The 22,755-nt window shown below is 41.0% G+C and overlaps 3 protein-coding genes across 6 annotated transcripts in view; 1 reads left to right on the top strand and 2 right to left on the bottom strand.

Moving 5' to 3' along the window:
* Window positions 1-8,070, bottom strand: part of LOC123505880 (kanadaptin-like) — a 13,706-nt gene extending 5,636 nt beyond the window's left edge. Inside the window, exons 1-6 of one of the 2 annotated variants that reach the window (XM_045257692.1) lie at window positions 7,918-8,070; window positions 5,203-5,826; window positions 4,252-4,406; window positions 3,516-3,705; window positions 2,022-2,229; window positions 1,178-1,379 (exon numbers count right to left, since the gene is read on the bottom strand). In XM_045257692.1, the coding sequence (XP_045113627.1) occupies window positions 1,178-1,379; window positions 2,022-2,229; window positions 3,516-3,705; window positions 4,252-4,406; window positions 5,203-5,814 (1,367 nt within the window). In that variant the 5' untranslated portion in view covers window positions 5,815-5,826; window positions 7,918-8,070. The remainder of the gene's footprint in view (window positions 1-1,177; window positions 1,380-2,021; window positions 2,230-3,515; window positions 3,706-4,251; window positions 4,407-5,202; window positions 5,827-7,917) is intronic. The other variant, XM_045257693.1, reaches the window with a different exon arrangement.
* Window positions 8,060-14,488, top strand: LOC123505882 (peptide chain release factor 1-like, mitochondrial). Of its 3 annotated transcripts, none has more exons than XM_045257697.1 (9): window positions 8,060-8,560; window positions 8,815-9,234; window positions 9,663-9,797; window positions 10,589-10,772; window positions 11,528-11,691; window positions 12,390-12,507; window positions 12,756-12,892; window positions 13,580-13,650; window positions 13,956-14,488. In XM_045257697.1, exons 2-9 carry the CDS (start codon window positions 8,836-8,838, stop codon window positions 14,086-14,088), a joined length of 1,341 nt encoding a protein of 446 aa, XP_045113632.1. In that variant the 5' UTR covers window positions 8,060-8,560; window positions 8,815-8,835; the 3' UTR covers window positions 14,089-14,488. The 3 variants fall into 3 exon arrangements, with proteins under 3 accessions (XP_045113632.1, XP_045113630.1, XP_045113633.1); XM_045257695.1 differs by having other exon boundaries at window positions 9,663-9,824; XM_045257698.1 differs by having other exon boundaries at window positions 9,663-9,824; window positions 12,756-12,932; window positions 13,956-14,096.
* Window positions 14,418-22,755, bottom strand: LOC123505883 (aspartate aminotransferase, cytoplasmic-like). Its single transcript, XM_045257699.1, has 8 exons — window positions 22,513-22,755; window positions 19,525-19,706; window positions 18,094-18,202; window positions 17,556-17,740; window positions 17,052-17,235; window positions 16,621-16,786; window positions 15,931-16,073; window positions 14,418-15,548 (listed from the first exon to the last, which is right to left on the bottom strand). Exons 1-8 carry the CDS (start codon window positions 22,625-22,627, stop codon window positions 15,403-15,405), a joined length of 1,230 nt encoding a protein of 409 aa, XP_045113634.1. The 5' UTR covers window positions 22,628-22,755; the 3' UTR covers window positions 14,418-15,402.

Below are 22,755 nucleotides of genomic sequence, written 5' to 3'. Positions count from 1 at the left end.
AAGACATAGAGCTAGTATTGTTGAGATTCCATCTTCAATGTATGAGTGCATGTATGTACCCTATACTGAAAAATGTATCATACCAGCAAGACAAACTAAACTAAAATCCTCTATGCCTAATTAATAAACTATTGGATTCAAATGAGTGAGGGTGAATGAGTGATTGACAAAAATGACAAGTTGGATACGCTAGACACCGATGGTCATACAGCACCAAGGGGAAGATAAAAGGCCAAAAGAGAAAGAAAACCAGGAGTGACAAGTGGTGATGATCAAGTGGTTCAAAGGGGGCCGCCGTGGTACAGTGGAACCATGCGTGCTTTGGGATCCGAGGGGTCTCCAAGCGCACGGGTTCGAATCCTGTCCACGGTCCGAGTGTAGGTTGGGCTTCCTCCCTGGGGCAACGGTTTCCTAGCGGGTGGGCTTTGAGATAGGGGGTACCCAAAAAGTATCCCCTTTATCCCATAAATTCCCGTGAAAAGCCCACATAGTATAAAAAAAAAAAAAAAAAAAAAAAAGGAAAGGTGGAAGAGATGAGCATGTTGAAGGAATGAAATAATACCACCAATAGTCAAACTGGGAGATTCTAATGGGATATCCTGGAGACAAGTGAACATCCTGAGAGATCTAATCCATGATGAAAGCCTCTCACAGTCTCTCTAATGCACCTTCACATCAATCCTGGTGTATTTCATCAACTTCAAAAATATATGAATTAACAATATGTGACAAGATCTTTAAGTGGTATAGGAAATATAGCAAGGGTGACAGAAGCAAAATTCTCAGCATCAGTAATCAGGATAAAGCAAGAAATAATGGCTTCAAGCTTGAAAATGTTATATCTAAGAAAGGGATATGAAAGAACTGGTTTTCAAATAGAGTAGCACTAAAATTGAATAGAATTGACTCAGTGATCAGGTTGTCAGTAGTGAGTCATTAGGATGCATTAAATGAAGCCTGGAAAAATTTATGGATGAGTGTGATCAGTGGAAATAGATAAACATGTTACGTACAGGCAATACCACGTGAAGGTCTGAGAAGTTCTTGCAGTTTCCCTAATTTTCTTCAGTTCTTATATTTTCACAGAGAGTCAGTGTATTCCCAAGAGAAAATTCCAAACCCTGACAAGAGCACCAGTGTCACCAGAGTCACTTCACAGTTCCACTACAGTACTTACTCCACTGAACACCGGCAGCAGCCAGGGGAAATCTCCTCAAGGGTGTAGCTGGGCGGATCATAACCGTGTCGCTCAAACCAACCTCTCAGGGTCTTCTTCGGGTCGTCAAGGTGAAGCTCCTCGCTGGCAGAGGCAAAAGGGTTCTTCCTTCCTTCTTCATCTTCCTCCCCCTCCTCCTCTTCTTCCTCCTCAGCATCCTCTTCTGTGAATGATAAAAGTCTGAGATGTCTTCATAGGTTTGCAAGAAGGTTCCTTTTACCTGCTCTGGGCATGATTTCTTCCTTCTAAGTGACAGTTTGTGCCACCTGATGGTACTTAGTGTGAAGATCCACGCACGGAAATTCTTTAATCTTTTCATTCTTGTTTATTTCATCTTTCCTTAATTGGTAATCATTCTTAGGCATTTTATTTGTTCTACAGCCACTATCAACCTTTACACCTGGTAGAAATTGAAACCTCTACTCTTTCTAATCCTTTCCTTTCTTTTATACACTTACAAAGATTTCATTCATTACTTCTGGTGCTACTAACTGTTTTGTATTGCGGTGAAATGGTGAAGACTACTATGCCATAAAGCTTTAAAGGTGTGGTTAGGATACAACCTTCATGCTTCTCTTCTTCAAGTGAAAGACGGGTTCTGGCCAAAGGCAAGAAAACAACAATAAAAAAAGCTAATGAAGATGCCAGTCCCAAAAATACAAAAAAAAAAAAAAAAAAAAAAAAAAATGTCTTAGAAATCTATGCATGTTATACTCACACTCGAAAACTGTGTGTGTGTGTGTGTGTGTGTGTGTGTGTGTGTGTGTGTGTGTGTGTGTGTGTGTAATAAGCCAATAACACTTACTCATGCCCCAATTTATGCCAGTATCATCCTCCTCTCCAGTCTTCTTGCTCTCTTCTTCCTCTTTCCTCTTCTGTTTCTTTCCCCCTTCTGTCCTGCCTTCATCCTCTCCCTCTTCCAGCTTCTCAAGTTTCTTCTTCCTCTCGGCAGCCAAGGCCATCAGCTCAGACGCACTCAGTTCAGACTCCGGATCTTGGTCTTCCTCGGGACCCTGAGAGGCAAGTCACTCATTACTCCACTCACATGAAACAGAATCCTTTTTTTTTTTTTTTTTTTTCTTTTTCTTAAGAACGGGTATTTATAGTGGCAATAAAAGTCATGCACTTGACCCTCATTCTTCTGGACTAATGGTGCAGAAACTGTCCAGAAAATTTAAAAACTGGATAACTCAAATGTACATAGATAATGCAAATAAAATTAAATAACCATCCTGAAAAAGATAAAAGACAATGGAAGTATAGTGTTCCTATCTTAACAATAAGTACAATGTATTTACACTATTTACAGGACCAAGAAACCTTGTTAGTCTTGGTCCAAGGCCTCCCTGCCTGTGTTTGCATTGCCAGCTTCACTCTGCACAGTCACAATGAAAAGTCCATGTTGATTGCATAATTGCCACAGCCACTCACCACTCCCCCTGAAATTATCTATTTCCATTTTCTGTACCAGCTTCCAAGCTCCTGTAAGGATTTCTATGTCACAGACATTCATCCCCACTGATTGCTGCTGCACAAATCACTTCATAACCACAGCATCTAATGCAGCATCTTTTCTGGTCCTAACATTTTTTCTTTTTACACTTTTACCACTTTTGCTTGCCAATGCATCCACACAGTGCTTGGCAGAATATTCTACCAGCTTATCTTTCAACTGTCTGATGTCTGGCACAGTTTGCTTTGCCACACCACACTCCTCACAAAAACTCACAACTCTAGCTCCTTTCCCTAGTTTTGTTATTAATTCAGGCTTTTGAGCTAGTCAGGGGACTTGCTTACACTTAATAGACTTGTGAGGCTTAATTAAGAGTTTTAAGGTATCTATTCATACTGAAAAATGCACAAAATTGTTCACTGATAATGGGCAAAGCACAATGTTTACAAGCACTGGCCGGACTCGTTTAGAACCGCCTGTCGTGGCAACGCAGCCACCTATAGGGCATTTCTGACAGTATGTGAGGTGTGTGTTGTTTCAATTCATTTGTTGGCTGTCTGGACTCAAATTAATATCCAGACACTGTCTGGATAAACCAAAATCTGGATAAATTAATGAAATCCAGATAAACAAGGGTCGAGTGTATAACGCCAGTCCTTATAGAGTAAAGGAATTAAAGAGAGTCAAATAATAAGAAATCAAGATTATAGACTAAAAACCCAGGAACATTCAACACACACACAAACACACACACATAAACACACACACACACACACAGCCTCCTCATACACCATCCACACTCAAGTCCCTATCAGGTTGCAGGGGGAAAGAAGGTGAGTGGGTCACCTGCAGTATGAGGGTGCGTGTGCTGCCGGCTAGCTTGAGCATGTGTCCCACCCTGAAGTGGTAGTAGGTTTGGGGCTTCATGCGGTGCTTGTTGTGGAAGGAGCCATGGGTGCTGCCCAAGTCGTACACATAGAAGCCAGCAGGTGTTCCCTCCTCCTCCACCGCCCGGTACTGGATGATGCAGTGGTACCTGAACCAAGAAATGAGAGGAAAGAAAGGTATATAGATTCAACCTTGGCCCCCTTACACAAGCTTCAAGACTAGAGATCACCATGTTTTTTATATGTCTTATGATAAATTTTACAATAAAGAGAGGAGTTGCTCTCATGCTGTAATTCAGTCATAAAAAGTAATAAACCACATGTATGAATAAATTGTAATTATGTATAAACTGAAGTGACCTTTCACAGAAATTATGAACTAAGCCAGACTATTCTATCTTTTCCATGGACACTCAGGGAAATAAAATAGTTATAAACAGGACATAAACTAAGAAAATATGTACATATACTATCAAGGCTGAAGGGTAGTCAAGACAAGGCACAAAATATTCATACACACCCATTCACACCAGTGTCTCAGCCCCCTGGCCCTCCATGGAGAAGAGAAAGTACTCCAGCCCTCACTTTATGGGGATAATTTCCACAGTTTAGAGCTTAAGAAAATAAGTAGAATATATCTGTAAGGCAGGCAGATGAGATGGCATAGCAGTGGGATGGCAGGGTGGTAGGTTTACCTTGAGAGGGACGGGTGTTCCAGCACCAGGTCACACTGGGACTGCCTGCCGATGACCAAGAAGGGACGGGTGAGGGGGACCATCTCCACAATGACGCCGCCCTTCAGCACCTCAAAGCTGTAGCCGTCTCGGGGCACTCCACCCCATTTTGGCTCCTGTCACATCATCACACCATTACCAACACCATCTTAACCCAAGGACTGCCACCTGCTACATATCACCTGAAGTACTAATCACTTAAAAGCTTCATTACTTGTTCTACAAATAGAAAATGCAAAACCTATTCCTTTTCATCCCCTTCCTCTTCACAGATACTTGCAAAGGTTTCATGCATTATTTCTAGTGGTAGTAATTATTTTACAATGCAATGAAATAGTTAACCATCATTAGCTACCATTACTTTTCTTTTCCTGCTCTTATTATTATTAGTTTTCATCATGATCGTCACTGAGAGATACAGTTTCAGTCCATCCCACACAACACACAGCTCTCTTTCTCATTCTTAGGTGCACGGCAGGTAGGAGGAGCAGAGCAGAGGCTATGCTGCACCCAAACTTTTTATTTATTGCATGCAAGCAAATTGAAATAGCCACAACTGAACAAAAGGAGACAAGGGAAAGATCTCATTTCCTTCTGGATGCTAACAGGAATAAGGGAAGAGACAATAATACCTTTTGCAGGAACTATATTCAGAAAAATCTAAATCAATATTAGAAAAAAGAAGCTAGATATTTAAAACTGTAAAAAAAAATCACTTTTAAAAATGCATGTTCTGGGAAATAAAATATACAAGGGGTAGAGATGGTGTGGACAGAGAGCACCCACGAAATTTCAAGATGAACTGGATTCAGCTGAACATGGAAACTGGTTGACACAAATCTAGCTCCAATCAATACACTGCACAGTGGCAAGTGCAAGCATCCAATGTTTCTCAGGCAGGCACCAACTAACCTTGTAAGGGACAGCAGCAGATTTCTCTATCAAATTCTGGGCAGGAGACTTGAAGGATGCCAATGATTTTGTGATTGAGGATGACATTTGATCACCTTCTTCTTTCTGCTGCCCATCTGCTTTGCCAGCCAGTCTCTGTGCCTTGCTGATGAAGACAGGCTTTCTAAACACTGCATCCTCATCTTCCTCTACCTTGGAGGCTTGTTTTTGTGGTTTGCTAAAAGAAACAGGTTTCTTAAAGACTATGTCTTCTTCTTCATCATATTTGATGTCCTGTCTTTGAGGCTTAACAGGTGAGATTGGCTTCTTGAAAATTACATCCTCCTCTTCCTCTAACTTGATGTCTTGCCTTCTGGCAGGCAAGACAGGCTTCTTAAAGACTGCATCACTGTCTTCCCTCTCTTGCTCCACCTTGATGGCTGGCTTGGATGCTGCACCATCCCCTCCCTCTCGCCTGCTGCAGACTTTTTCAGCTTTGCTGGGCAACATTGGCTTTTTGAAAACTTCCTCCTCTTGCTTCACCATGACTTGTTCCTGCTGTGTTCCATCACTTGTGGCTGACAAAGGCTTGGTGGTCTCTTCACTCTGGCTCTCCATCATGAGGCCAACCATTGTAGGTACACCCTGTACAGAAAATGTAACATATTAGCAAAAAAGTAAAATTTCAAAATGAATCAAGAGTTTACTAGTTCTTACCAAAAGGAAACCCCAGCAAGGCCAGCATGTCAGACCTAAAGAGAGTCACTAAGGGATGCAAAGCAATAAAAAGAGCTGAAAAGTGTCCTACAAAACCTACAAAAATGGCAAGGCAAATTAGCAGCAGAAATCAAATAGGTGGTCATCACAAAAGTCAGTCAATCCCTTTTTAAAACTATCATGAGAAGCTGCTTCTGCCACTGTGATGGCAAGTGAGTTCCAGACTTTCACCACTATGACTGAGAAGAATCTATGCCTGGCACCACAATGACTGTAAAGAACAAAGGTTTTGTAACTATGCTTTCTGCTGCTGCCAATAGTAGCAGCCAAAGCAAACAAATCAGTAGGACAAATTGTGGAGAAGCCAATCTTCAGAGAATTAGCAAGGTTGGTCCATAACAGTCCCCTTCACTGAAAATAAGTCTAGATACATAAGACAATCAGCAAATGACATTCTTGAGACCTTGAATCCTCTTGGTCCGATGTTGTACTGATTCTAGCAGCTCTAGATCTGTGACATCACCAGGATTCAAGACAGTAGATCTAAACTCAGGAAGGGGGGGTAGATGGCTAGTGAGGAGGATGACCATAAATTCGGTGGCATAGTTTGGAGTTTTTTGTGGGCTGAACAAGCTGTTTTGGAGGCAATAGAGAGGATGTGATCATAATATCTTAAGGATGAGTCAACAACACTACACAGTGGTTTGCCATTAATTTGGTAGAAAGAGTACAGTCCCAAATCAAAAGTGAATTGAAAGGGAGTGCCAAAACTAATAATTTTTTCTCCCATCAGCATCAACTTGTAGATTCTAAGAATCTGCAACTGTTGTGAGTGTTAGTGTCTCTTTGAACAACTGATAAATCAAGCAGGGCAGACGATAGATTTACAGATTTAATTAACAGATAGTTTTAGATCACCAACAAATATCTTAAAATCTGATATCAAGTCAGCAGATCTATTTGTAACTGATATATACATTAGAAAAAGAAGTGGCCCCAATACAGAGCCCTGAGGAACTCACTAGTAACAGGGAAAGAAGAACCAGAACAGCTACCTGCTCTTCTAGTTCTTCCCCCTAGTTCTCCCCCTCTGAGTTTCTCTTACTAATGATACTTCCCCTACACAGCAGGTTGAGAATCCTTTACATGGAATTCTGAAATCTGGCATGACACGAGGCACATTCACCAGCAACAGCTTCTCAGTGGCATGAACAGCACGTCAGCAATGCAACACAGCCGTGAACGTTTGGCATTGAGTAAAATAAAACTTGTAACAAGTTGGAAAGATTCTGAGATAAGCAAACCAAACAAATTTTCTACTGTTTATGAGTGACTTGTGGATCCAGAATCTCTAATGTTAAAATGCTGCTTCTTGACAGAATCCCAAGTTTACTATTGGTTCTTGCCAGCAGTGCATGAAACAATTGCATGTTGTGATAGTATACTACTCATTGTATTTCACCTCTACAAAGTTTTTTTTGCATGCTTGGCTATTACTGACTCATATTGATGCTTTTAAAAATCAACATATCATGCCAGAAACAGAGCTGGATTAGCTTAGGTTAGTTTTAGGATTAGATTAAGTCTGATAAGGTTTAATTGGTCGGGAATACCTAAATACACCAAACTTCACATTTCCTCTGAAAATCTGAGACAAACTTCCATATTTGGCAAACGAGGGACCTCTTGTAAATATTCAGCCGCAAGCTTGCTGAACATTAATCAAGTATTGCATGATACTATAATTGTTGCCCAAGTTGAATAATCTCGTGTGGCCATGTAGTTAACATGTCCACTACTGGCACTCCATCATCAATTATTACCTTCCTAACATAAAAACAAATCCTGTTCCTTTGCCTGACCCCAAACCCTCCCTCCCCCCTTCACCCTGAATCACGCCTGTCACTCCGCCACACCAAACGCTCGGCCACTTCTCTCACGTCGCGATAACTTGTGCATCTACGGTCGCTGTGACCTACAATGGCGTTCCAAGGGCACACATAATACTTAAATACCCACCTCTCACCTCAGTAGCCTGGGGTGGCCTCACGTGGCGGCTGGGGAGGCGAGGAGTTACGGGGTAGCTCACCACTCACCACTCACCAGCCACCACTGACCAGCTGATCGTGTTTACCTCCCCACTCCCCAGCAGCGGCTTCGGAGACCCCGGCAACTCTATCAAAATGAACAAAATTCGATAGAAAGAATACTTTTTGTAGAGGAAATAGAGAGCATCAAGAACACCCTGTATAAATCCTGGCAAATAAGGCAAAGAAAAGTGGAAGAAACATTGGCAACACAGTAAAGGATACATAAGGCAGTACCGATGCAAAGGCTATAATACTCCCGACGACAAGTTACAGCCTCTCTTGGCGAGCAGCTCTCCTGTCTCCCAGCGGCGGCTCGCCACTCCTGTTTTCATAAAGTGTGGCCAGTGTAGCGTGCAAAGACAGGAGTTAGATAGGAATGTTGCAGAAATCATTGGGAAGACACAGGAGAGTGACGTAAGAAGAGACAAAGCATAACAGGAACAAGCTGTGCAGGACTAGCCGGGTGTTCTGTGGCTCTGTGCTTCCTTCACCTCACCAAGAGGCTGCACCACCACAGCGGCACAGCTCACACGGCCCCAGCACATTTCCAAGACAAGGAAATATTGCAAAGGGTAAATGTTGCTCATGTGCTACCTTATCACCACTTGAAGTACTGACAGCGTCAATTTATTCTTAGTAATCCTTTCTTCCTGTACCCTTGTTTGACATTCTTCTGTTTCCGTGTGCGTTTTATATCAACTTTTCCATGTACTCCTTCCGTGTGCTGCATGTCGTGATAAGGTCGTCTTATATTCATAAATCTATAATGATTTGACCTAATGTGTGTTATTGCACTGTGTAGCCTGAAATGGACCTTTTTTTTCAGATCATACCTTAAATCAAGATTATGAGACAAATCTTCAAAATTGGTTGTCAAACCAAAACACATTTTCTTCACTTGAGAGAGTTCTCTCTCACTTGTAGACATGTGGCAGTGCAGCCCCAGAGGACCATGAATGAACTATACATCAGCAGAAATACTCATGGGGTGTTAAGACATCCTCACCGAACACCTCTACTGAGGAAAAATAAACATGCTTACCTTATTAGTAACTATATAGCCCAGCGAGGAATAAGCAAGTCCAGTAAGCTAGAGAACTCCTCTACCCTGTCTCTGGAAGACGTCAAGGTGCAACAATACCTGAGGAAACTGAGGGAGGACAACGCGGCGGCACTACAAGGGGAGGGTGACACCAGCGTACAGGTGGCTCACAGTCAGATGTCCCTCATGATGCTGCTTGACCAGGTGAGATCGGGCAAGCTGCAGAGGGAGGACTAGGAAGGGTCAGGCAGAGGCATACTCAAAACGTGTGCTTTGGTCAGCTCTTACTTATGTTTGATATCTGACATTTAACTTGAAGCAGGAAGACATTACCAGGAGTGATGAGTGAGGGCAGTGTAAGCATATCTTGTTATTCACTGTGTCCTCTGTAATCATTCTCCTCTGAACCTATGAACACTAAAAGACATTTAAGTTTCTCAGTACCTGTGAGTATATCCTGACACACACCAGTAGAGACTCAGATTAAACTAAATGATTAATTACACTGATATATGAAATACTACAATTAACCATACTCTGTTAATGTTGCAGTGTGGTAAGCTGTGCTGCTTGATTTTACAGTAATGCATTACCTTATCATTACTTAAATTAACTACCACTTTGACTTGCAGGTTGAAAGACTGCAGTCAGACATAAAGGAATTGTCTGCCTTGGCTGAGAACAATGAAGGTGACAAAGAAATGCAAGATATGGTCAGAGAAGAACTGAAGGAGATTAAGGAGAAGCTTGTTGACCTTCAGGAGGAGGTGGGGTGGGAGCATCACTGGTGTTGTGTGTGTACTATAGCTTGTCTTGATGTTACAATTAATGGTACTGGTGTCACTTCATGAACTAGACCACTGGTTCTCAAACTGTGTTCCTGGGGTTCCGTGAAGACCTTTCAAGTTTTCCGTGGCAAAAATCTATATATGTTTCATAAAACCTTACTTTTATTGATTGATAAAAAAATAAATAAATAAAATTAAGTATGAAAGGATGAAATCATTTGTATTTTTAGTAGAGAGAGAGAGAGAGAGAGAGAGAGAGAGAGAGAGAGAGAGAGAGAGAGAGAGACTGAGTGACTACATGAAGTTCACGTCCTTTTAGTGCTTGTAATTACGTAAGGGGGGGTTCTATCTATATTGGGTGAAAGGGTTGTAGGTGGGTTCCGCTGATTACCAGAAGTGCGAAAGGGTTCCGTAAGTTTGAAAAGTTTGAGAACCACTGAACTAGATCAATTGATGCAGCTTTTTTTTTAACACATTTTTAGGTCAGATGCTTAAAGAAATATAAAAAAAAAACTAATGAGGAATTATAATGATGAAATGTGATGTAGGAATGTATAGGTACCAAAATGAAAATGGATAACTGAAGAATGAAAGGCAGTGCAATGAGTTTTAAGGTACAGCTCATCAATAGATTAAGCTTTCCCTTTTACCTTTACCAGATCCAGAATTTAAGAAATTTTAAGTAAGTGTGCTGCAAAGTCATAAGCTGCATGCACTCTATGGCAGTTCCATGCACATTGTATTGAGGTACTGCACCTATATATCCACAGGTGTTCTCTGCTCTTATCCCTGAGGAGGTGATGGATGGCAGGAATGTGGTGGTGGAGGTGAGTGCAGGAGTCGGAGGACAGGAGGCAATGCTTTTCTGCCAAGAGGTGTTCAACATGTACCTCTCGTATGCACTACACAGAGGCTGGGAAGAGGAAGTGACTGACTATGAAGCAACAGACATTGGTGAGTCCTGATTCTGGATGCTTTATTGGCGAGATGGATAACCCAGGTCAGCCACACACACATGTTGCCTCCGTTTATAAATCACTGTGTGGGAACTTTCTAATATCTCTTAAAATTGGTGTTTTGATTTGCTTCATAGAATTTGTAATGATTGAAAAGTGATGGATAAGCGGTCATTACCGTCTTGAAAGTGTAGTGATATGAGTTTCATTTTTTTAGGAACCACAACCCTTGCCCTTTAGATGAGTGCTAAAAATATAGTCAGTGAAGTAAAGTCTTATTTTTGCAGCACTATTTGATACATCATTGGCTGGGGTCCTGGTATGTATTGCATCACACCCCATGGCTTCCTTTCCATTGTGGGCTAAGAATGTGAATGATGTATGTTTGACTGTCTGGTACTTTGTTGGGGCCACATTGTATGCAATAGCCAGCCTGGTATATTATAGAAAGAGAGTTTTCAATAGCTTGGGATTTCCTGTTTTACGGAGAAAGGGAAGATATTATTGGATTAAAAGGTTCAGTCATTGAGATGGTTCAGAAATTGTTGCCTATATGATTCATTTTTGCCTCTAATTCTGATGGACTTTTTCTCGTGTGTGTGTGTGTGTGTGTGTGTGTGTGTGTGTGTGTGTGTGTGTGTGTGTGTGTGTGTGTGTGTACTAGCAGTGTTATAGTGTCTTGGCATCAGCTTTTTACAGTGCAGATAGTGAGTTACAGTGAGCAGCAGTTGGTCATTACAAGCACACCCACAGGTGGACTGAGACATGGTTCCCTTGTGCTGAGTGGTGACAGTGTGTACAGCAGCCTTAAGTACGAGGGAGGCATCCACCGCGTCCAGAGAGTGCCCAAGACAGAGAAGGCCGGCAGAGTACACACATCCACTGTCTCTGTTGCTGTTTTGCCTCAGCCCACAGAGGTGAGCTACTATACTCATCACCAAAACTGTCAGCAAACTGTCTATACATTTCCTGAAACTTGTCTCCCCTGATGTACAGAGTATACTAGTACATCATCATTTATCAATTTGTTTATGTATGTTTTTGTGAATGGTGAGTGTGTGTGAGTGTTTGATGCCTTGTCTAGACCATCTTATAATGCATTGCTGGTTTGGTATATAGATAGATGGATTTTTATTGTTATTTCTTTCTTATTTTTTACTTGCCTTTATATTTTCTGGAAACCTTGTATACTGGTGAAGGTATGCAGGTGAGGACTCATAATGTTGGTGCTGTCATTAATCAGTTGTGTTGCTTCTAAATTTTAAGTCTCTAAGAGTTCACAGGCTTCTTGCACTTCATTTGGCATACTACAATCATTCTCTCTCTCTCTCTCTCTCTCTCTCATCTTGAATTTTCTAATGGTGCCTTTCCTTTACATTGGGATCAGCATCTTGTATCAAAGAGGGACCAGTATTTGACCACATGTGGCAGTGGAGGAATGTCAAATATGTGCTAGTAAAGAAGAAATAGAATACAAGTTATCTATCAGGCTATATCAAAAGAGAAATGCATTAAGAAAGCCTTGCGATTGGTCTCTTTGGTAATCAAGATATCACTACAACTGACAACAATTCCAGAATCATAACTCACTAGACAATTGTTGTCTGTCTGGCAGATTGATATACAGTTGTTAGACAAGGACCTGAAGATTGAGACCAAGAGGGCCAGTGGGGCTGGTGGGCAACACGTCAACACCACAGACAGTGCTGTGAGAATAATTCACGTCCCAACAGGTAAGGCTTCATCTACAGACCCTTGCCTTGTAGTTATAAAAGAGTATGGTTCTCACTAACACTACTTTCAGAGGTTAGCCTGAACTCTGATGCTTAACTATTAGTTCAAGGTGGACTTTGCTAGAAATTAACCTTATACAAATGTTTAATGTAAGAGAAATAAAGTGCATAACTTTATCTAACTATGAAATGTCCTAAACATAATAAAATTTTATTTAGATATATATCGCTGCACACAAATTGTTTAGGGTTGACAGTGGAGAGCCAGAGTGAGCGGTCACAGCAGCGGAACAAAGACCAGTGCTTGAGGAAGCTCCGAGCTCTCCTGTACCAGCAGCAGCTTGACCAAGACACTCAGAAGTACAACTCAAGTCGGAAGTTGCAGGTAGTAGTTCATCACAATGCCACACAAACATTGAATGAAAGTAGGTTTTCTTTTTATTCAATTGCATTCATTTCCAAGTCTAATTGTATAGTTAGATTTCATCATTTACTTGTGAATATTGACTACATACTTACATAAAGGAGGCATCTAGTCAGAAGGATGAAGCTGCCAAGTGATAGTTTTGAGACCATTGCACTTCATATGAAATACTTCCATAAAACATGCACTCTTGATATTTTCCAATTTTATTGTACATTATTATTTTTCTTAATTTTTTCCATATTGAGCAGGAGCAATACAGACGTTCAATCCTTAGGGTGGTGTGAACTTGACTTAGCACATGCAGTGTGTGGTCTTGAGTGCTGCACAGTGGTTAGGTGGGTGAAAGGTGTGCATCTTTACCACACTCTTTCACTGGAAGCATAGCCAGTTTGTCTCTGAGAGCCATGAGTATGTGTTGCAGTAATTGACTACAGTTTCTTGGTAGAGGGGTAAGGAGGTCAGGTGTCATCCTGACTGCATTACCAGAACACACAGGATGGATTTGCCTTCACCATCCTCTTAAAAACTGAGTGGCCAAATTGGTGACTTTGTCCCTCTGACTCAATGCCTCATGTTATTACCAGAACAACACTGGGAGATATGTAGTTTAGTTTGTAATTTTTGTGCTTAATTTTCTTCCACGAGGTTGGAGCAAAGGGACGGTCCGAGAAGATAAGGACGTACAACTTTCCCCAAGATCGTGTCACTGATCACAGGTGGGTAACCTGTTGCCTCTTATTTGTGTATCATTGTTATTATGGTGTAGCCTAGTGAGTAGTACAGTGGTTGCTGCTCTCACCTCACAAGAGTAAGGTCTGGGTAGAAATAATTTTGGCCACTGTTCATGTGAATAGACCTGGGATGTCAAACAAGTTGTTAACCTTGCAAACTGGTACATACTTCAAAATGTTTTCAACTTAATATAAAGATGGGGAGTCGGATTAAATGTTTTTAACTTAAGAAATATAAATATGGGAGTTGGTAGTGTCTTGCCTCACTTCTAAACACAAACCTTCAACAGACTTGGAGTGTCCATGCACAACTTGGTGGAGTTCATGAGTGGCAGCGAACATTTCCATGCTCTTGTCATCCAGCTGGTGAAGGAAGGACAGAGAGAGACCCTTCAGGAGATCATTTGTGGCATGAAGACCTGACCTGTCCACCTCACTGAAGTGTTTGTGCCTCAGCCATCATTTCTACCAGCTGCTCCAGCTGTCTCAGTCATGAATGTACTTTTCACAAAGTATTCCACATCAACTACAGTGTCTTTATTACATTCATATCTATTAGGGCTAGGATGGTGCCTCCTGACAGAGGACTTTGGTAGATGCCCTTCCTAACCTCAGACCGTGGCCAGGATTCAAACCTGTGTGCTCAAAGACCCTCTGGCCCCCAAGCCATGCACAGCTCCACTGTACCACTACAACAGCCTTAATTGGTGATACAGAGGATACAGATCAGAAAAAAACCATGGTGAACAAGATATTTTTAAATACTTTATTATTTATTGATGAACTGAAGGCTTGTGTATATAAATATACATCTTAATATATACATGTTGTTGCTCTTTGCAATTCCCTGCTCCAGCTGTTAAACAATACCTGAATCATTGCATCTAAGCACCTGTGAATTTCTCCACAAAGCTGCACCATCCACAATGAATACCAGGCACTGGCTCCAATATGTCATTTACTCAGCCACACTATCCAACAACTGCTTGCCTCAAATGCTGCTGTCTTACATATTCCAAGGACACATTATCTTCCTCTGATGGAGTGACTTCTGGAATGACTATCAATATATTCAATAATTTTCCTGCTTGGGAGTACGCATTTGTCTTTTTGCCAATGTCTTCTGTTATGTCATGTACCTGAAGCTGCATCACAAATTATGCCTGTTTGAACTTACAAAGGATATAAAAGCAAGTATGATATTCTTCTTTAGCATTAAACTGGAGGTGCAAAAATTTAAGGTACAATTCTTTTCTACTTTTATCTAGATGGTGAACATTTATACTAGAATATGCAGCATATGACCCTGCGTGTGTGTGTGTGTGTGTATGTTCCACGTTGTGCTGAGCAGTGCAGTGTGGCAAGCAGAGCCACGCCCTCACTGTGTTGGTGCTTCCCCTCCCATCCTCTTACAGATCACCTCTTTGGTAACACTTGCATGAATAACAATTTAATCTCAACACTTTAGACAACCTCTTATTAATTTAACTATCACAGATGAGTACTGACTCATAAGATGCAAATATAATACAAGAAAAAAAGTAATTTCACAAAGATGATCATTTAAATGCTTTAACAAGTGCCATAACATTGTGACTTATAACTATAACTAATAACAATTAATGCTGTGACAGACTGCCCTACACATGTGCACTCTTTCTCTATCTCCCTCTGTGGAATTACGACACTACAGCATGTGATGCTGAACTACCATCCTGTGTTCTGTGCTCAGGACCTCTAGGCCTGGGTGACGTTGGAGACGGCGTCATGGATCGCCTCGGCAACGTAGTCAATATTGCCAGTAGTGATGCCACACATGTTTATCCTTCCACTGGACAGGAGGAAGATGTGGTACTTGTCGGCAAGGTGCTTGGCTTGTGCAGCTGAGGAAGAGATGCACTAAGACAACACTGATCACAGAGAAACCTTACCTAGATCTAAAATACCAGTGACAGTGACAAGTGTCTGGCTTGACAAACTTTGTGTTGCATGCAAACTCATCTTGCATTTCTGGCCATTGTGGAACATACCGAGTAGCTCTGACCAATAATGGAAAATATGCTGGTCACTTATAAAAGAACCTAGCATATAGGTAAATATGTAAACAATCACCTTGTTCTGACACCAACAGTCAGACACACTCAAGGCAGACTAAGCACCAAGTCATTCACACAGCCATTACAGAACCCTCTGTCACACTCCACTCACTGAGACAAGACCAAGCCCACTACTGTGAAATCATCTGAACAGCAGCAGGATGCTTACCTGTCATGCCAGTGAAGGAGAACATGCCAATCTGGGCAGTGATGTGGTCCCAGGTGCCAGGAGTGCCCAGCTTCTCTAGGCGTTCCCTCAGGCCTTTCCTCATCTCCTTGATGCGTCCACTCATTGTCCGGATGCATTCCTTCCTGTGGTGGTTATCATCAGTCTATAGAGCACCCTTTAGTGTAGCTTACTTAATATTACACAGGAGTAACTGACTAGCCTTTGTGTGTGCAGTGCTTGCTTCAGACCACAAACCTCCTACAAGGGGTGACCCTGACAAAGGACCACACACTTATATATACTCTTAACCCTGTCAGCCCCTGCTAGAAAGGGACAGTTTCATGGACACAATCATTACTCAAAAAAGAAGTACGTTTGTATGCCATGCTGCCATATGTGCTGGGTGCAGTGCCAACAAAATCATGGGATCTTGTATTTGAATTAATTTTTGATGATGCCACAGTGAAACAGTGATGCAATCAACACTAATGCTTCATGTATCAGAAATCCAAGTAGGAAAAGACAGGCAGCATGACACTTACATAGTGTTACACTGCCTTGGATCCTAACTAGTCCAATATTCTTTATAGATCCATAGTGTCATTTGTGATGTCATTCAGAGCAAACAGTGGCAGCAACCAATGATGACAGCAGGATGTAGAGAGGCACACACAACTCCTGCTCACTCACCACTCCTCGAAGAGCGCTGGGTCAGTGAGCACCTTAGTGACGATGCGTGCACCGTGGCAGGGAGGGTTAGAGTAGCAGCCTCGCACCAGCAGGGTCAGCTGGGACCGCACGGCAGGGATGCAGGCTGGATCCTTTAGCAGCAGCACCAGGTTACCAATGCGCTCGTCTGGGGGGAACATTCATTCCTTATCTAGATGAACGTCTTATTGTTATTGTGTGGCAAACAGGCAATATGGCCACTGCAGGGAAAGTGTGACGGTTATATCACATAAAATGGTCTCTGTTGCGCATGATACAAAGGGAAATCCCCACAAACACTATCATTCAATGTACAAACACATTCCAGTCCAACAAATCTCTAGTTACCTTTCTATGGACACTATGCTTTGAATACTTAAAACTAAGATGATGTATGCTCCAGTAAGACTCACTGTAAAGGCCAAAGTTCTTTGAGAAGGACTGAGTGCCCATCATCTCAAAGCCACGGTCCGCAAAGTAGCGCACAGCCCAGGCATCATGGTCCAGGTCCCCAGAGGCAAAGCCTTGGTAGGCCGAGTCAAACAGAGGGAACAGCTTCCTGCTCTCAATCAAGTCAGCAATCTTCTTCCATTGGTCCTGCAACAACCAAATTTAAAGATCAAAGTTTGCTTTGTACTTAGATAAGGCTTCTCAGGACCAGCCTTGTGGCAACAACACCAGGCTCATGTACTCCACAAGTATACACAAGCACATCAGGTGCTAAGAGTAGCATGCAGCACTACTACCAGCTATTTTTTTTTCTTCTTTTTTTTTTATGTTAAGGCCTATAGAGCCTGTAGGCACACTTGAAGAGTGTATGGGAAATGCTGTTCAGCTTCTGCCCATTAATAGGCTAGGGCAGAATACTTAGATAATATGAAAGGAAGAAAAAAAAAAAAAAGACATCTTTGCCTCACCTGTGTGGGGTCAACACCAGTGGGATTGTGAGCACATGCATGCAGGATGACCACAGAGTTTTCAGGAGCCTTGGACAGGTCCTCCAGCATTCCATCAATGTTGAGGCCACGCTTCTCAGCATCCCAGTAGCGGTAAGTACACAGGTTGGTGAAGCCAGCAAGCTGGAAGATCAGGCGGTGGTTACCTGTCAGTGAAGAAGAGAAAAGCCTACAGTTAAGAGACTAAACTGTAAAATACTATAAAACAAACAATTTTCTTCTCTATTGCTTGTTTTGGCAGCCAATCTTTCCTCTCGGAGTCCAGCACTGTATTTACACCATAAAGTATGTACGTACTGCTGGATACTGCCAAGACTCACACACAAAATAGAATCTTTGAATAGGAGAGAGAGAGAGAGAGAGAGAGAGAGAGAGAGAGAGAGAGAGAGAGAGAGAGAGAGAGAGAGAGAGAGAGAGAGAGAGAGACATAACTTGATAATTTCTTAATACATAGTTCTCTTTCCACGTGCTAACAGTGGCAGTGGACAGTGTGACTCACCCCAGGTTGGGCTGGAGTAGTACACAGAGGTATACTTGAGGACTCCATGAAGGAAGTCCGCTGCTACACGCAGACCGCCTGTGCCGGAGAGTGTCTGCACTGAGGTCACCTGGAAACAAGGGCAAACTGCATTACACATTCACAACACAACACAAGCAACACACTGCATGTTCACTTCACACTCCTGCCTCTCTTTCACCTCTTACACAACCCTCACACCTCTCCATCAGCCTGGCTCTTCTTTGTATCCTATTTGCACACAGTTACAACACGACAAAATCATATACCATGCTTATGCTGCACATTCATCTCACACTTTTGCCTTTCTTTCAGATCTTATACAATCCAAACCTCCCACCTCTCCCCTAGCCTGCCTCTTCTTTGTATCCTATTAGCATAAACAGTCACAACAAAAGACAAAATTATATACCATGCTTATATTACACAGCCATTTCACACTCCTGTGTCTGTTTCAGGTCTCACACAACACTTGGTCCTCCCCCTCACCCTGCCTCATCTCTATATCCTGTCTACTATCAGATTCATTATTATTCTGCTCATGGAGAGATTTTCATATGCTGCATCCACACCAGTTTATTTTTCTTCAGTGCATCAGTATCATCTCTCCCAATATTCACACCACTACTATTACACAACTTAGCAATGATCTGGATATTAGTCTACAAGTTAATAAGTCTGTCTACTCATATATGTACAAGACTCCTCATCAAGTTAATCAGTTGTATCTACTCACATGCAGGACTGACAACACCTCCTGACAAGAGTACATACCCATGCCCACACAAACACACACATAAAGCTGTATCTATTTATTCAACCAACATTCCCTGTAAAAGAAGAGCATTCAACACCAACACACACACACACACACACACACACACACACACACACACACACACACACACACACACACACACACACAATCATAAGCTTTCAGTTACATCTCGGCCTCAGAGCATCTATGTATAGGCAGAGAACTGATCCTCATTGCAGCAGACTAATGTTTGAATATAACATCAGCCTGTCAACCCACCCTACAAAATGTCATGTTCCCAAGCAGTTAGTCCCACAAAACTTCACTCTGCATTACCCTGCCAACTGCTCCTTCACACCTTCTTGACGGTCAATTCAATAATATGTCCCTGTCAACCAGTCCTACCCTCAAGTCAACACACTTCAGCAAACTCCACCAGCCAGGCACCATGTATCATGGTGACTGGCCGTGCATCATGTCACCAGATCACAACACTGATTTTGGATCATCATTCTGACATCTCTTTTGGGATTGGCACTTCAGTAAGCCTTTTTTCTTTTTCTTTTTAAACTTACCTCTTGTTTGTACCCGTCTTACATGAAAATACAAATGACACACCATTCTGCCTTTACAACACCTAATGCAGCAACACTCACCCTGCCCTCGCCGAACGCTGGGTGAGAGTCCCCAAGCAGGATCTTGGAGGCGGCAGTGCTGAACGCCTCCAGGCCAAGGATGGGGAAGTACTCGTGATTGAGAGAGTCATCCTCTGCCAGCATCTTCTCCACCTTCCTCACCACCGGCAGCACCCATGGCTTGCTGTCATCAGTGCGGTAAGCTGGCCAAGGGACGGAACAGTTACACACAGGCTTCACAATTGACACACAAGAGAAATGTTGCACATGTTAGAATATTCACTCATACTTACTCACACGGGAAATTCAGTCTTTAAAAAAATAAATATGTAATGTATGATGATAATAATGATAATAATAATAATAATAATAATAATAATAATAATAATAATAACAATAATAATAATAATCATCATATACAAATGATATAACAGTAATAATAATGATAATAATAATGCAACACCTACAAACACCTCTGCCTCAACACACCAAAAGACAATGACACAATATAAATATTTTTGTTATTGTCATTAAGGAAATATAAATCTAAAGTTCAAGCTTAAATAATGTCACACACACACACACACACACATATATATGAAAAATCTCACACATATGGTAAACCTCCTCAGATTGATGAAGGCACTCCAAAATGCTATATAATATATTTAATAAACTTGAACATTTTGATGGTATTGTACTAAAAGTGTCACAGTAGTAGTACTACAATCTAAGTCTGGCAGCTTGCACTGTGTATAACCAATAATTGTTTTAACACAGACAGACAGACAGATAGTTACTCTGTGACGAGGGCAACAGTTCCCTGGATTTCCCTGTCTGCTTCAAACATTTACCACAACCTAAGAGTTACCACCACCTCATGAGCCAGCCATGTCTCAGAAACATGAACCTTGCCCTTTACAGTCTCTCACACTGTTCCTGCATGTTGCACTCCCAGTCTCCATTATTGTGTAGCTTTTCTTTAATTCCAATGCATATTGCACACACTCACAAGCTGCATTCACTATGCAAAATAAAATTTAGATCCATAACCTTTTAATGCAATGCAAGTTTTATGAGATAATGGAAGTATAAAGTATTCAAAATTTTTATGAATCAGGAGTTTTACTTTCAGGCTCCAAGAACTATACTATGATCTATTCTCCTAAGTAAAAGGTGAATTCATGATGAATCATGTTTTCTGCTACATTTTATAAGGCTCTGAATTTTATGAGATAACTAGATAAATACATAAAATATATAAAAAATGGTAGATACAGTAGAACCACGCAGGCTTTGGGGTCTGAGAGGTCTCCAAGCACATGGGTTCAAATCCTGGCCACGGTCCGAGTGTAGGTAGGGCTTCCTTACTTGGGGTGACGGTTCCCTAATGGGTGGGTTCAGATAGGAGGTACATAAAAAGATACCTCCTTTAGCCCATAAAATTCCCATGAAAATCCCACATGGTATAGAAAAAAATAAATAAATAAATACATATATAAATAAATAAATAAAACAGACATTCTACCTTCACTTTCTAAGAAGTATATATATATATATATATATATATATATATATATATATATATATATATATATATATATATATATATATATATATATATATACACATTTGTTTTTATTGTAGCGATCATTTAGCATTGCAGTGTTGTGGATTAACAGTATAACATGCAGACACCTCTTGGCAGACATGTTTAAATACTTGAAGACACTGAGTGGTGGATGTACTGCATCTCTCTATACAACACCTTTATCACTGTGATAATGGCTTGAAGCACTGTATCTCTCTCTAGACAACACCTTTATCACTGTAATCACAGCTTGAAGCTTTATCGCATCAAAACAACACACCTACAGATAGTAGGGAAGGGTTCTCTCATGGGGATGTGCCCATTACAATCACCACCACTTCACTCACTACTCCATACTACTCAAGTACCAGCTCAGTCACACTCCCTAGGACCTGCTTAGTGTGTACATGTACTACTTCTTGGGTGTACCTCTCTACATTTTATGAATATTATTGCTGTAAAGTTAAAAAAAAAAAGTTTATGGATGCCTTGTCTTGCCACTATGTGTGGTTCATCTGTGACAGCATGGCTTACATCTGCCTTGCAATAATTATGGTTACTGACACTACATATTACATTCTATCTTGCCATTATACTGGGCTACAACACTCATATATATATATATATATATATATATATATATATATATATATATATATATATATATATATATATATATATATATATATATATATATATATATATATATATGCATATATAAATACACAATCACAGAAATTTGTCGTCGTCGATGAAATTCTTATTGATTTTGATCAGGGAACTGCTTTTGTCTTTTTCTTATATATATATATATATATATATATATATATATATATATATATATATATATATATATATATATATATATATATACTTTTTCTTTAATATATATTCTCTCTCTCTCTCTCTCTATATATATATATATATATATATATATATATATATATATATATATATATATATATATATACAATGAAAGAAGAGAGAAAAGACAAAAGTAGTTCCCTGATCAAAATCAATAAGAATTTCATCGACGACAAATTTCTGTGACTGTCTTGAGACCAACGCAAATGCGTGAAAAAATAAAATAAAATAAAAATTAAAAATTAAACTAAATTGTCACAAACCTAATGAAACTGGTGATTTGTGACACAGCCTATACATGTATAGCCAACACATCAAACAAAGCACTGGTCACAAGCACAGATATAGTTCCATTCCGCGAGCAGCATTTCCGAAGGTTTCAAGGCAAAAACTACAAAACCGTTAATGTGTTTTAGATTTATCGTTTTAAATCAAACATCAATGAAAAAGCAATGCTGCATTAAACTCTATGCAATCTGAACGTATACACTGAATGTCAAGTATAGTGACTCTTTACAGAAGACCAAATAAGAGGAGCCGGTGAGAGTGCTTACCTCCCACACTGAGATTGACTTTCTTCTCGTGAGTGGAGTCCGTGAAGGCTTTGCTCACGGCGAACACCTCGATGGGAGGCGCCATCTGAACCTCGGCGAACCTGGTGCTGGCCATGACTGTTGGCGGTGGTGGACTGGTGGTGAGCTGATGTGCTGCCCGTGCAGAGGTGACGCGGGGAACTGGTGCTGAGCGAGCGGCTGCACTCCGTGAGTCAGTACACTCAAGATTCAGGCAGCCTCAGG

This window comes from Portunus trituberculatus, chromosome 18, assembly GCF_017591435.1.
Source record: "Portunus trituberculatus isolate SZX2019 chromosome 18, ASM1759143v1, whole genome shotgun sequence".
In the NCBI taxonomy this organism is placed as follows: Eukaryota; Metazoa; Arthropoda; class Malacostraca; order Decapoda; family Portunidae; genus Portunus; species Portunus trituberculatus.
Note: the sequence above shows the minus strand (reverse complement) of the source record. Positions and strands in the feature narration are given on the sequence as shown.

Bases quoted from the DNA above. Each gene is read 5' to 3' on its own strand.
- LOC123505882 (XM_045257695.1), top strand. From the start codon at position 8,836: ATGAGACAAATCTTCAAAATTGGTTGTCAAACCAAAACACATTTTCTT. The intron at 11,692-12,389 runs GTGAGCTACTAT...TCTGTCTGGCAG, and splicing joins TTTTGCCTCAGCCCACAGAG to ATTGATATACAGTTGTTAGA. The intron at 12,893-13,579 runs GTAGTAGTTCAT...TTCTTCCACGAG, and splicing joins ACTCAAGTCGGAAGTTGCAG to GTTGGAGCAAAGGGACGGTC.
- LOC123505883 (XM_045257699.1), bottom strand. From the start codon at position 22,627: ATGGCCAGCACCAGGTTCGCCGAGGTTCAGATGGCGCCTCCCATCGAG. The intron at 19,707-22,512 runs GTAAGCACTCTC...TCCCTTGGCCAG, and splicing joins AGTCAATCTCAGTGTGGGAG to CTTACCGCACTGATGACAGC. The intron at 16,787-17,051 runs GTGAGTCTTACT...TGTTCCCCCCAG, and splicing joins AAAGAACTTTGGCCTTTACA to ACGAGCGCATTGGTAACCTG.